General features: G+C 38.9%; 1 protein-coding gene across 1 annotated transcript in view; it reads right to left on the bottom strand.

Annotated features, from left to right (window-relative positions):
- Window positions 1-11,943, bottom strand: part of LOC150086342 (rho GTPase-activating protein 44-like) — a 412,704-nt gene extending 400,761 nt beyond the window's left edge. The window contains exon 1 of the mRNA XM_090371315.1: window positions 11,537-11,943. Within this exon, the coding sequence (XP_090227441.1) occupies window positions 11,537-11,625 (89 nt within the window). The 5' untranslated portion in view covers window positions 11,626-11,943. The remainder of the gene's footprint in view (window positions 1-11,536) is intronic.
- Between the last annotated feature and the right edge of the window lie 4,004 nt (window positions 11,944-15,947).

Below are 15,947 nucleotides of genomic sequence, written 5' to 3'. Positions count from 1 at the left end.
TGAACTGTCCAGCAATGTCGACTAGCTTCACTTCGTTGGATTTTATGTGTTTCTTAACTAATAGCATAACCCCTCCTCCATTCCTATTCTGTCTATTCATTCAGTACACATTGTACTCCCCAAATTCCAGTTCTACATTCCTTATATCTGTGTGACACCACGTCTCTGATATCCCAACAATATCTCCCTTTGATGTTTTGAGCAATATCTCAAATTCATCAAATTTATTTACCAAACTCCTAGCATTGGTGTACACGCAAGTATACATGCACCTGTTCCCATTCTTAGCTACCCTAACACAACCCATGTGTTTACTTGTACTGCAAGGACTCCCAGCAGTCTCTGAAATATCCTGCATCTTGTTTTCCAGGCTGCTGCTCATTCCAATAAAAGCAGTGCAAGAATCACTTTCACCTGATGTCCTTGTATGCCTATTAGTCCTTGTATCCCCCAAAGCTAGCAGTTTTCCGACTCACCTAACACTGCCTCGATAGCAACAGCAAATATTCTTGCACCCTTTCTATTTAAATGTATCCCATCCCTGTAGAAGCAGTCGCTTCTGTTAACAAGTACAGACCAGGCTGAAAAATATTCTACCCCTTGAGCCTTGCACAATCTTTCCCGGGCCGAATTGATCGACAAGGCTCTCATCATATCTCTAAATAGGCCTACACGGCTGGGACAATTCATGTTGATGATTAAGCTTTACACCAGCCGGAAGATAAATAAATTCAATACTCTAACTAAAAACTTTATTTACTATAAAATAAATATAAAATAGATATATATTTACAATAAAAATAAATAACACTGATAAAATATACTAAAAACCTAGAAATTAAAAGCGATAAAATTTGCTGTAGCTTTCGGAGTCAGCAGTCTCCTTCCTCAGCAGCATATGTCTACTGTGCAGCACATCCTTAAATAGCAGATCCACAGCACTCGTCTCATAGTTCCACGGTTGGAATTTTCCATTTGCGCACCGGGACCGGAAATGGCTCAGGAGCGTGCTAGCTGAAACCATTCATCAGTCCAAGAACGACGGTTTCCAGGAGGGGGTATAAATGTACACCCCCTATCCCTATTAATAGTATTGCTAGCTGCCCCAATACATAAGCTCACAAGCCATTTACAGTCCCAGAACCCCTGTGCACAAACTGTGATGACAGTATCGTCCGGGGAAATTTGATGTTGTTTCTCCCAGAAATGTTCTGCCACAGCAGACCTCCCATAATTGTTGTTTCCCATTGAGAAACAACATCAAATTTCCCCGGAGGATGCTGTCATCACAGATCATGCACAGGAGTTCTGAGACCGTAAATGGCTTGAGAGCTTATGTATTGGGGCAGCTAGCAATACTATTAATAGGGATAGGGGTAGACGTCTACACCCCTCCTGGAAACCGTCGTTCTTGGACGTGATGAATGGTTTCAGCTAGCGTGCTCCAGAGCCATTTCCGGTCCGCAAATGGAAAATTCCAACCGTGGAACCATGTGACATGTGCCGTGGATCTGCTATTTAAGGATGTGCCGCACAGTAGACATATGCTGCTGAGGAAGGAGACTGCTGCCTCCAAAAGCTACAGCAAATTTTATCGCTTTTAATTTCTAGGTTTTTAATATATTTTATCAGTGTTATTTATTTTTATTGTAATTATATATCTATTTTATATTTATTTTATAGTAAATAAAGTGTTTTAGTTACAGTATTGAATTTATTTATCTTCCGGCTGGTGTGAAGCTTAATCATGAACACAGCTCTCATCATATATTCCCTCCTATCATGTCTGGGCAGAATTGCAGACACTTTCAAATTCAATCCTAATTCGCGGCTTTTTTTCAATAGTGACCTGTACTTGTTAAGTAATTCTGCCGGTCTCCTACTCTTAATATCATTAGTGCCAACGTGTACAACTATATCACCTTTTGTGGCCTTAAAAGATGATATCCGCTCTACGTCATCAACCTTTGCCCCTGGCAGACATACCCTGGTCCTGTTTCACCTATCCTTTTTACAAAGCATGTTCACAGTTTCCCTGACAATAGAGTCACCAACAACTACTAGTTCCAGTGGGACCAGTGCATTCTGCCTTGGGGGTTGCCGCTGTGTTGCGTGATGACCAAGTGCAAGCTCTGGCGTTGATGTGGGCAGCTGAGAGCTTGATGGGCTCCTCAATTTAGATCCTTCGAGGGCATCCACCCTGTCCTTCAAGCTCTCATATAGGCCCATAACAACAGAAAGACAGAGGTGAATCACATTGGGCCACTTGACGTTAATGGGTTAACTGTGGATGATACTGCTCAGGTTGCTGACAAACTGAATAGCTATTTTGCATCTACATTCACACGTAGGAATTCTTTATGGAAGGGGATGCCAAAAGTTTAATAAACAGTAATAGGGAGATAAATCATTTGTAACAAATGAAAGGAAAGTGGAAGAGAAATTGTTGAAGCTAAACATAAAAAGACACCTGGAATGGATGGGATCTAACCAATTATATTAATATTAAGGGAGGCAGCAAAGGAGGTAAGCAAATCCTCAACCATAATTATGAGAATATCCTTGGATTCAGGGGAGGTACCTATGGAGATGTGCAAATATGTCCCAAATTTATAAATGGTGATCAAAAGGTGACATAAGTAATTACAAACCCATTAGCTTAACATGTTCCAAGGAAAATAATGGAGTCTGGTTAAAGAAGTAATGCAAGACCATCTAGACAGGAATGCAATTATACTGCAGCCACCATGGATTTGTTATGGGGTGGCCTTGTCTAACCAATCTGATTGAATACTATGTTGCAGTGACCAAGAAAATGGATGCAAAAAAGTAATTTTGATATCATGTACTTGGATTTCAGATAAATTTTTGAAACTGTTGCACATAAAAGACTGCTGACTGGAGCAATGCAGCATTCATGGAAAGTTACTGTCATAGATGGTAGAGTCTTAGAAGACAGAGTGGTTTGTTAACCACTGTTTTTCATGGACTAAATGTTATTAGTGGAGCTCCCCAGCATTCAGTGCTGCCCACTGTTGTTTTCACTATTTATTAATGATACTGATGAAGTTATATCAAGCTGAATGTCTACATTTACCATTGATATAAAGGTTGGCAGGGTGGTTAATGACAGTAATCAGGGTGAGCTAGCTGCAAAAAAAAAAAAAAAAAAAAAAACCTAGGAAAATCAGGTCAATGGGCTGAGAAATGCAAGTACAGTCGATTCCAGTTAATTGGGACACATCGGGACTAGTACATTTTGGCCCGATTAAGCGGCTGCTCCAATTATCCGAAGTTTCACGTAAAAAAAGTTAAAAATACGATGGACCCCTGCTTTACCACTGATTCACTGTACAATCAAATCGTGTTAAATACGGAGTCACCATAGCAAAGTACTGTTCACTATACGATTGTAGTAAGCACCGATCATTGTGATCACGTTTTTGTGATTGAATTTTAATTCTATTAAACAGCGATTCTAATTAGCAAAAATAGGAGGAGTATTATCCACAGGCTATAAAAATATAAAAGTAAAGATATATTAAGCACAAATTTACCTTTTATTTTATTACCTTACAAATTAAAAAATACGTGAAAATCGGAAGAATATACGTGATAATCGGAATAATTAATACGTACTGTAATATGTACATACTAACTAGTTGACATTTCTGTTCATTGACATTTGTGGGTGGGGGTTAAAATTTAAAAAAGTAAAAAGATAAGCAATCAATAACAAAGAACACGGCACACACAAATTGCAAGTAACACAAGTGAGAATGGAGTAACAAGTTATGAAGCTTTAAAAAAAGTGTGTAGGTTCTTGCTTTCTTGCAGCATTAGCCACTATTATTCAAGATGGCGGTTTGAGGCAAGTATATTTGCCTCCAAACCGCCATCACCTCTTTATCAGGCTCTGTGAGTTCTTCAAATCCATCGACATGACACGGGTCAATGAGAACCCCACCAGGGGATTGAACCTACTGGATCTCGCTTTTGCTTCAACACCATGCACAGCTGAGGACGATCCCATCACATTCTTCCTGTCCGATCACCAGCCTATAGTTTTGACACGGTCATTGCAGGTGCCAAACTTCACATCCCTGACAACAAAATAGTCAAATACGTTTCAGCACCTAAATACCTTTAGCATTAGTAGAGGCATTTGATGCAAGAAAGCAAGCTTATGCAGCATCAGCCAAAAAAAAAAAAAAAAACCACTTCCACTTCACCCCTCTGTTCGTTCAAAATACCTGTCCAGCTGAGCCTTAAACTTATTTAGTCTATCAACTTCCACGACAAGGGATGGAAGTCTGTTCCACCAACCAACCACTCGCTGGCTAAAGGCAAATTTCCGCACGTCTATCCTACATCTGTCTTTCCTCAATTTGAATTTATGCCCTCTCAGGTGATTATTCTGAGCAGAGGAAGAATCCCATCAGCATTGAGCATGCTCAAACCATTCAATGCTTTATACACCTCTATCAGATCACCTCGTTGGTGCCTAGTCTCCAGACACTGTAATTTGCAAAACTTAAGCCTTTCTTCGTAAGAGCACCCCTTTGTTCCATTCACTAATCTTGTTGCCCTTCTCTGTACTCGTTCCAGCAGCTCTACATCCTTCTTGAAATGAGGCTTCCATACCTGTATACAGTACTCTAGGTGTGGCCTGACCATTGCCTTATACCTTAATCCTCAACTCTGTGTAGAAGCAGCATCCTGCATTCCTTGGGATGTCCTCATTGACTGAGACCTCAGCCTCGCAGTGACACTCATGTCTAACTGGATTAAGTCCGTCACCGACTATGCTGCCACTAAACGAGTAACAGTAACTCCCCGTTACAGATCGTGGTGGACTGCTGATAAATGGAAGCTTACGAATGGCAGTCAAGACAGAATTGCATTTTCCCGCACCAGGGCCCACTTTAATCGAAAGAAAGCTGCTGCAATCCAAGTAAATCTTAACCGCACTCTGAGGAAAGGAAAGCCATTCTATGATACCCCACATGGTGGATTCAATCATATGCTTGATCCTCAAGAATGGCTCAAATACATTGCCAGGTTTTCAAATACAACCACAGTCCCATCTACAGTTGTCCAGCCTGACTATGAAAACCCTTCAGATGTCCTAGGGACTATCCAGATCACAAAACAGGAGCTCATATGTGCTATCAATTCCCTTCCCACAACAGCCACTGTTGGGGAGGATGGAATTCCGCAATTTATGATCAGATGCTTGAGCACATTCATCATAGACCCCTCTTCTCTCGATCTACAATAGATGCCTCGCTGAGCATTATTTCCCACCCCAATGGAATAAGTACAGAGTGTACCCCATCCCTAAAAACCAATTTGCCACAAACGTCAGCCAGTTCGGACCCAGATTAGTTCCTTCTTGTCTGTTAAAAACTCTTGAAAAGGCTTTGCTACCCACAATTACTCAACAAATCCTCCAGACGAAACCACCTGAAATCCACTATGCCATCACAGGAAAATCATCAATCACTAACTTGGCAGCCACCACAAAATGCATCCTCTCAGCATTCGAACAAAGAGCTGAGCTAGCAACCACATATCTCAACATAAGCGCAGCCTTTGATGCCGTGTCGATCCCGGCCTTGCTCCTCCTACTTAAGGAGAAATTTCACATTCGAGGTAATATGCTGTGCTTTTTGGAATCTCTTCTCTGTCACAGACTACTTATTCTTCATCGGCAACAACACACCCTATCCTGCGACATTACTGCTGGAGTACCGTAGGGGGGGGTGTCCTATCTGGTGTCCTGTTCACAGCTATCATCGTGCCCATTACTAACTCAAAAAATGGTCTCCTATGCTATGCCGATGACCTCAAACTGCTGACTCAAATTAACCCTGGCGACAACCCCGTTCAGCTCAGCAACAGGATCAATTCCCAACTTAAGGATCTAGAATTGTACCTGGCAAACTTCAATCTAAAAATCAACCCACTGAAGTCTGCTCAGGTTATATTCTCCCTTAAATCCATGCCAACAGTACTCAACGTTTCACTCGCAGGGGTATGAATACCAAACGTACCCTCGCACACAGACCTTGACGTTCTGTTTGACCAAAAGATGTCCTTTGTCAACCAGATCGACAAAATCAGTACGAAATTTTCTCGTCTACGGTGGATCTCAAAGCAGCAGCTGCTACAAGTCCGACATCCTGTCACCTGTTAAAAGGTTCATGAACTCCACCGTCTACCCCACCATTCTCTATGGTGCAGAAATATGGGCCTCTGCTGCACATACAAACCTCAAGCAGGTGTACACCGCTGAATACTGGTTACTGAAATGGGCCAATGAACTTCGGCTACCTCCCGTTACCACAAGCACTCGACATCCCGAGGATGAGTTCCTGATCGTGGAAAAGAGGCTGGTGTTCACAGCCAAACTCATAACAGGCCAGACATCATCTCCAAATATTTGGAATGCTTGCTCTTGGAGGATTCCACAGCCAAGCCTAAGATCGGTACCAGCACTTATGGCTCACCACAACAGGCTTGTACTCACTGAGAGATTTCTTCCCAAGCAGATGCTCGCTGCCCTTATTTATTTATTGATTTTTTTAATTATTTTTAGTAATTTTTTATTTATTTTATTTTTTTATTTATTTTTTTTTATTATTTTTTTTTTATTTTTTTTTTTTTTATTGATTTATTCATTTATTACTTTTTTTTTTTTTTTTTTTTTAAGGCCCTTGCCACTGAAATCTTAGGAAATTAGGTGGCAGGGCCTGCCAGAGTAATTACTTCTAATGCGATCCCTCTATGCCTGACCTGCCTCCTCGGGGTTAAGTGTGGGCAACGGGAGGTCCCACTAGGGACCCAACGGCTAAAAGGTCAGAGGAACAACACAACATAAACATGTACCTTACACTTTTTAAAATCTCTGGCCTTCACAGTGTTCTGTGTTTCACAGAGTACACAACACGGAGATGGGAGGAACCCCTTGGGCCGTTAGACAATGAACACTTTACACTTTGCCCTCAACCGTGTGGACATCAACAGCATAATAATAAGTAACAAGAAGGCCAGACACAACTTTATCAAAGCTCTTGAAGCCTGATATATTGCTAAGTTGTATTTATTTCTGTATTTGTATCTAGCTCTGTGTTTTTATGCTGTATTTGTATTTCTTTTGCATTTGTGATTGGTATTTTGTAGCCTTTTGTATTTGTACGTTGTACTTATTCTGCTTTTCTCTAACTGCTATATGTGAACCCCTGGCGTTCGTCACCGTGATGGGATATTGTGCTGTAACTCTACTTCACAATAAAGATTTATTTATTTAATTATATTTGTGCACCCTAGTACCTCCCCACTTGGTTGTGGCATATCATGAAAGATATCAGTGTTGGTTCAATATGCACTGAACCAACACTGATATCTTTCATGCTGACAGTTTCTTCAATAAGGACTGCAACTGCTTTAACTCATGGGAGCACTTCCACTGCAACTTGTAGCGTTATGACACAATATAGCTTTCTTAGTCAAGGAAAATCCTAAACCCTTTCAATATCATTCTTAAACTTGTCTACCCATTCACAGCCTTGCAATTGACTCATGCACTCTTCGGAAGGGTTATCATCAGTTTATGGACTATGTGCATTTAACATTTGTTTTGTGGTTTTCATTTGAATGACCTGTTCACAAATAAAACTTTCAAGGCCAAGGAATATGACACAGTTGAAATGTACTCTTCTTTGGTTCATTTGTAATGCTTTATATAATATAGAATCATGTTTTTACTATATTCATGTAATAGTTTTGTTTCTACACATAAATACATGTGACAATTGAGTGAAATTAACAACAAACAATAAAAGCTTAAAAAACTTAGAGAAAATGTTCAGATAATCAAATCTCAGATGATTCTACTGAGTTTTCTTTTCATTTTAAAGTGCATTTTGCATTTCCATGTAGGCAAGTGCTAATTTTTGGTGAACATTTTGCAGAATACCAGTTTAGCAAACTTGTATACAGATCTATGACTCATTTCAAGATGAGCGTGTGGGTGCATGTGTGTGTGAGAGAGAGAGAGATTTCACTTCAAACAGACAAAAAAAGATTAAAAACTGGTCAGTTGTAGTGAACATTAATTAAGATATTTAAAGGTTCAATAAATTAATGAATGGGGAGGATAAACACATCGTTTCATTCACGTGTAGCACACCAGAGATCATACTCTTAAATATAGGAATAGTTGTAGAGTAGATATAAGAAACTTTTTTTGTTTGCAAAAAGGGCTAACTGCTATAATGAATTACTACGTAATCTTACAGAACTGAAGAGAGCTTGTAAATTTAAGAGTTGAACAAATAATTTAAATAAACAAAATAAATATAAATCAGTAATGAACACAAAAAATTTATCTTATTTTATTTTTCAGTGTTATTGAGGCAGTGCCATGGAGCTCAATACACTTTATAGCCACCTGCCATTGCATACACTATTCTTTATCACCATTAAACCAGTGACTAGCTAAGTTCAAAATCATCATCATCAGCCATTTTCAATCCACTGCAGGATGAAGGCCTCTCCAGCAACTTTCCAGTTGCTTCTGTTTTGAGCACTGGACATCCATTTACTACCCACAAACTCATGAATTTCATCTATCCATCTCCGCCTTTGTCTTCCAGGTTTTCTTCTAGCTCCTCTTGGATACCATTCTGTTATTTTCTTAGTCCATCTGTCATCATGTCTTCGAGCTATGTGTCCTGCCGAAGACCATTTTAGTTCTTTAGTTTTGATAAGAATGTCCTTTACTTGAGTTTGTTGCCTAATCCATGTGTTTCTCTTCTTATCTAACAGTCTTATTCCCAATATGATTCGTTCCATTCTTCGCTGTGTGGTTCTCAGCTTCTCTTCCATTCTTTTGGTGAGTGCCCAAGTTTCACTTCCATAAGTCATGGTGGGGAGTATACATTGGTCCATTATTTTACGTTTCAGACAAACTGGGATATTGCTCTTCAGTATGTGACTATATTTCCTGAATACTATCCATCCAAAATTTATTCTTCTCTTGACTTCCAGCCATTTATCATTATTACAGCTAATAACTTGTCCCAGATAAGTATATGACTCCACCTTTTCAATTACTGCTCCTTCAATCATTATGTCTCTTTCTGTGGCATACTTGTTCATCATTACTTTTGTTTTAGCCATATTCATCTTTAGTCCAAAATCCTTACTAGCTGTGCATAACTGATTAAGATTTTCCTCTAATTCTTTGGGATCATGGCTTATGACCACAATGTCATCTGCAAATCGCAAATGGTTTAGGTACTCTCCGTTCACATTGACTCCTTTCTGCAACCAGTCTAATCTTCTGAAAGCTTCCTCAAGGGCAGCAGTAAACAGCTTAGGAGATATTGTGTCTCCTTGTCGAACTCCTTTCTCAATTTTAAATTTCCAACTGTCTTTGTCTAGTCTAATAAAGGAGGTAGCACTCTCGTATATTTTCTTCAAAATCATAATATATGGGGTATCAATGCCTTGTCTTTCCAGTGCCCGAAACATTGCCTTATGCTGTATGGAGTCAAATGCCTTTTCATAATCCACAAATGCCAGGCATAATGGTGTTTTATATTCATTTGCTTTCTCCATTAGCTGTGATATTACATGAAGGTGATCCATAGTTGAGAATCCTGTCCTAAAGCCAGCTTGCTCTTTCGGTTGATTCTCATCAAGTATTCTTTCTAATCTGTTAGTAATGACCCTTGTGAACAACTTGTAGATATGGGATAACAAGCTAATTGGTCTATAATTTCCAATTTCTGATTTATCTCCTTTCTTATGCAAGAAAACTATGATTGCATTATTCCACTGCTTAGGCATCACACCTTTTCTAATGCACTTTGTGAAGAGCCTTGCCAGTTTTTGTGTTATGTCTCTTCCTCCCAATTTTAACAACTCTACAGTAACTTCATCTTCCCCCGGGGCTTTCTGATTCTTCATTTTCTTCAAGTTCAAAATAGGAAGCATCAACATTAGCTGGCCAACTAGATTTAGTAGAGAAAACATCAAAATCCACACATCCTGTATTTCCTTGCTTTAGTAAGGAATTTTGAAAATATTCTTAGGATGCATTAACTTAGAAACATAACTGAAAATAATCAGAACCTGGTAAGACTGCTATTTTGTCCCATATGCCTAATGTTATGACAGTAGCATCTTTCATGCTATGACTTCACAAGTTTAGTCACTTCCATCAAAAAAATCCCAAGGACAAGTTAGGTAATGTGTTACCTAACATTTTATGCATATTCAATTAGCAAATAATATAAATAAATGAAGAATAAGCAGACTTGTTGGTAGTAAACAGCTTATGCATACTAGGAACAAGTCTGCCATATTTGCCAAATTGGTTTTGGTGAAACCTGGGATGGCCTACCAAATCTGTCAGAACTATCCAAAAAATATAGTTTCATGACAACTACTACACTTGAAGTTGAGTTGTTATATAAACCTACAGACATCACGATAACTGGGCATTATAGCGTGTTCACAAATGTCTATAGGCATTTTTGAAAATATGTTCATGTTATGTTGAACCATCACAAATATTTTTGAAAAATTCCTTATATATTATATTTATATTACATACATACATACATACATATATATATATATATATATATATATATATATATATATTTTTTTTTTTATGCATATTTCTAATTTCTGTTAAAATGTTCAGTTTTCATTGTCATTATCTCCAATACTAAAATATATAACTATCTAATTTTGGGGGGTGTAAAAGATAGTTTATATATCACTGTTGATATCTTTTCTTGATATTTTTGTTGATAAATAAGTTTTCTTTTATCTTTTTAGCATTCCAATTTTGTAATCATTTAATCAGTACGTCTCCTTGCTGGAAATCCTGTGTACAAAAAAATACTCAATCTTTAAAACAATATTAATATTTAGCGTTGAGCTTAACTAACAATGATGCATAGTGCACTCCGGCGTACAGCCAGTCAGTGGCAGGAGCTTATAATAACTTTCTTTTTTATGGCAGTCGATATAACAGTGCTCAGTTAAATGTCCTGTCATTTTTCTGACAGAATATGGGTTCGAAGTGACATTTGCACCCTTCTCACAACACAACATTCATACGAATACTCCGAAACAATGGGAATAGATACACTGCTAAAGCAGAAAATGCAACAAAATTACTAATATCTGAAATTATAGAGTGGCTCTTAATATTGACAATAAGCTGGCTTCATAAAACATGAAAGATGCTGCTTCAGCAGACCACCTGTTCAATACAAACGATAGCTGCAAGGTTACTGGGATAAGACGAATATACTTGTATTCTAACACCATATCAACTCAAGAGTTAGGCTATTGTGTGTCAGATGTCAAAACCAAGTTAACACGCAGGAAAGCTGTTCTTTGGTTAAAAAACTTAAAACACCCGTTGGACTTTATTTCTATCTTTCGAATTCGATACTACGTGTAAATCTATATATATGGTATGTAAGTAGAATGGTGAAAACAACGATACCTTAAAAATGTCTGATCTGCTATTTGCTTCACTCGCAAAAGTTGTTTCTTCATCGTAGAAGACATTTTGATCGATGAAGTACGAGGCATGCAGATGTACTCACACCACAGCTACTCCGGATCCTGTTACGTCCTCCGATCCTTAAGTGACAGTTTAAAAGGACAATTATATTTGCAAAATATTATGAGAAGCCCGTATCAATTCATATCACTTTTGGGAGATCCATGTGCACTGTACACACGCTAAGCAATAACAGCTGCTTCTTTCGTAAACCGAGCATCCATCACAACACAAAATACTTTCGGAAGCTCTACAAATGAGCCAAACCATAACGGCGATCAAATATTACGATAAAGCACCAACAAAAACATTTCAGGTTACTCATCACGTTTTATGCCTTTACGTCTATCTCAGCAATTTTCATTTGCGCAACTACAACAGTAATGAAAAGACAGAACCAATCACGCGGCCCCTCCCAGGACTAATTTAGCACCAATCAAAGTGGCAGAAACAGGGCCCGAACACAAAACGTCAACTGCTTTGAAATTTGCTTACACTTTCAGGATTCCCCGATAGGGGGACCACGCGATAACGGGCAAGCCGCTACACTGAATAATAGGAAGAGTCCAGCGGAAATTTACATTTAAATAAATGTTAAACGTCGACTGCAAAATAATAATTTCCAATATGAGGCAATCAAAAAAGTGCGTGCAATGTTTTCCAGGCGATGGAAAAGGGCTAATTCTAGTAGTAGTAGTAATAGAGGCATGTAATCTAAGACAGCAAGCGTATGAGCTTATACAGCATTAGCCAAAAAAAAAAAAAAAAAAACAATTTCACACAACCATTCCTTCAAAAAGTTCGTTCAGATCCTCCTTGAATTTATTTAAGCTATCAACTTCCCCAACGACAGATGAGAGTTTGTACCAGCAATTAATCACCCTCTCGAGAAAGTCAAATTTCCGCACATCAATTCTTCAACTGTCTTTCCTCAATTTGATTTTATGACTCCGCAGGTTCGTAACCTAAACAAGCAGAAGAATCCCATCAGAATTCAGCGTGCTCATCCATTCAAGGCCTTATACACCTCAATCAGATCACCTCACAAGTGCCTAATCTCCAGCAGCTGTAATTTCCAGAATTTAAGCCTTTCTTGGTAAGAGAACCCCTTCGTTCCCCTCACCAATCTTGTTGCGTTTCTCTGTACGCGAACAAGCAACTCTACATCCTTCCTAAAATGTGGCCTTCAGACATATACACAGTACTCAAGGTGTGGCCAAACTTTTGCCTTATACAAATGGATAATCACCTCGTTTTCCCTGATAGCAAAAATTCCTGTTTATATTTGACAATACCCCATTAGGCAGGCAAAGGCAGATTACGAGAAATCTTTAGCAAAGGATGCAAAGAAAAACAGCAAAGAGTTCTTTACTAATTTAAACTCTAGAAGGAAGGGGATGAATCAGATTGGTCCACTTGATATCCAACTTTCAACTGTTGATGATCCTGTTCAGGTAGCTAACAAACTAAAGGAATATTTTGCATCTACCTTCACACATGAGGAGTTATTCAGAGAAGGGAATGCCAGAAGTGTATTAAACTCTGGCAGTAGGTTAGATAATCTTGTAATAACTGAGAGTAAAGTGGATCAAAAATTGTTGAAGATAAATATAAGAAAGGCACCTGGGGTGGATGGAATATATCTAGTTATAATAAAGGAGGCAGCAAAGGAAGTAAGCAAACTCTTAGTCATAATTATGAGAGCTTCCTTGGACTCAGAGGAGGTATCCATGGACAGGAAATATGCAAATGTGGCCCCAATCCACAAAGGAGGATCAAGGAGAGACACAGGTAATTGCAGACCAGTTAGTTTCACTTCTGTTCCAGGGTAATTAATGGAGGCACTGGTTAAAGAAACACTGCAGGATCAGCTAGAAAAGATTTCAGTTATAGCACGAACACAGCATGGGTTTGTTAAGGGAAAGTCTTGTCTGACCAATTTGATTGGATACTATGATGTAGTCACAAAGGAACTGGATGCAAGGAACAATTTTTATATCATATATTTGGATCTTAGAAAGGCTTTTGATACTATTGCACATAGAAGACTGCCGCAGAAATTGAGCAGTGTGGCATTGGAGGCAAATTACTGCTATGGATAAAGGGATGGTTGAGTGGGAGAAGACATATTAATAATCAATGAACACTGCTCTTCGTGGACTAATGTTATTAGTGGAGTCCCCGAGGGTTCAATATTGGGTTCCTTGTTGTTTTCTGTAGATACTGATATCGAGCATGATGGTATATCAGGCTTAATGTCCAAATTTGCAGACGATACGAAGGTCTTCAGGGTTGTTAATGACAGTACACTGCTGCAACAGAATGTAGAAATTTTGAGCAGATGAGGTGGCAACTGAAGTTTAACTTTGACAAACGTAAAGTACTACATACGGGAAGCAGTTACCCCAGAATAACGTATCAACTGTATGGTACTACATTGAGAGTGGCAGAGAGTGAAAAGGACCTGGGGGCAATTGTGCAAGTAGATATGAAGTTTTATGAGTAGTGCAGATATGAAGTTTTCTGAGCAGTGCAGATGGTCTGCAAGAGTCGCACATAGTGTCTTGTCAATATATACAGGAATTGTTTTAGCAGGGATAAGGAGGTGATTATCCCCTGGTATAAGGCAATGGTCTCGCCACACCTTGAGTACTATATACAGGTCTGGAGGCCTCATTTTAAGAAGGATATAGAGCTGTTGGATCCAGCACAGGGAAGGGCAATAAGATTGGTGATGGAAACAAAGCTGTGCTCTTACCAAGAAAGGCTTAAGTTCTGCAAATTGTAGCGAAGAAAGGCTTAATGTCACATGGCTGATGCTAAAAAAACCTTGCTTTTTAGCATCATGTGCCTTTTCTAATGTTAATGCTAACTCTTTAACAGGCACATGATTATCCCGTTCTACAAGGCAATGGTCAGGCCACATATATAATACTGTGTACAGGTCTGGAGACTTCATTTTAGCGCCTGGAGAGTAGGCTCCTGCGTGGTGATCTGATTGAGGTATATAAGGCCTTGAATGGGTTGAGCAAGGTGAATGCTGGTGTGATTCTTCCTCTTGCTCAGACTAAGAACCTGAGGGGGCACAGTTTCAAATTGAGGAAACATAATTGTAGAATAGAGGTGCGGAAATTTGCTTTCAGCCAGCGGGTAGTTGATGGGTGAAACAAGCTTCCATCTATTGTTGTGGAATTTGATAGCCTAAATAAATTTAAGGCTGAGCTGGACAGGCATTTGGAACGAATTGTGGGGTGAAATTGGAGAGGCCTTTTTTTTTTTGGTTGATGCTACATAAGCTTGGTTTCTTGCATTATATGCCTCTGCCAATGCTAACGTTAAGTTTTGCAAATTAATTACAGTGTCTGTAGACTCGGCACCTACAGGGTGATCTGATTGAGGTGTATAAAGCTTTGAATGGTTTGAGCATGCTCAATGCTGATGGGAATCTTCCGCTTGCTCAGAATAATCGCCTGAGAGGGCATAAATATAAATTCAGGAAAGACAGTTGTAGGATAGATGTGCAGAAGTTTGCCTTTAGCCAGCGGGTGGTTGATTGCTGGAACAAACTTCAATCTGTCGTTGTTGAAGTTGATAGCTTAAACAGATTCAAAGTAGAACTAGACAAACATTCGGAACAAGTGGATGGGTGAAATGAGAACGGTGTGTGTGTGTGTGTTTTTTTTTTTTTTTTTGGACGATGCTATATAAGCTTGCTATCTTGCTAATGCTAATGACAATATACAAAACAACAAGGAGGACCCAACACCGAACCCCAGTGTTAAAATCCACTACACTAGTACCCAAAGAGCAGTGTCCATTGATTACCACTCTCTGTCATCTTCCACTCAACCATCCCTTTATCCATTGTAGCAAATTACACTTAATGCCATACCTCTCCAATTTGTACAGCAGTCTTTCAGGTTCAACAATGTCAAAAGATTTCCTGAAATCTTTATTTCATAAATCCAAATATACAGTATGATATGAAAATTGTATTTTTCATCTAGTTTCTTTGTAAATCACATCATAGTGTCCAATAAAATTTTTCAGACAAGACTTTCATTTGACAAACACATGCTCTGTCTGAATTATGCTGCAGTCTTCTCTGTATGATCCCGCAATGTATTTTTAGGCAGAGACACATTATTTTACCCAGAACAGAATTTAAACTAACTGGTCTGTAATTACATGTGTCACACTTAGATCTCCTTTGTGAATTGGGGATACATTTGAACATCTCTAGTCAGTAATTTGAGCATGCTTATATTTTATGGGTAAAAATTATATGCAGGTAGTACGTGAGGTACGCAAAGCCTTCGAAGAAGCAGTGCCGTGCAAAGTACTTTTTTTT

Source organism: Mastigoproctus giganteus, chromosome 4 (genome assembly GCF_048544385.1).
Source record: "Mastigoproctus giganteus isolate SK-2022 chromosome 4, ASM4854438v1, whole genome shotgun sequence".
In the NCBI taxonomy this organism is placed as follows: domain Eukaryota; kingdom Metazoa; phylum Arthropoda; class Arachnida; order Uropygi; family Thelyphonidae; genus Mastigoproctus; species Mastigoproctus giganteus.
This window is presented reverse-complemented; position numbering and strand designations above follow the sequence as displayed.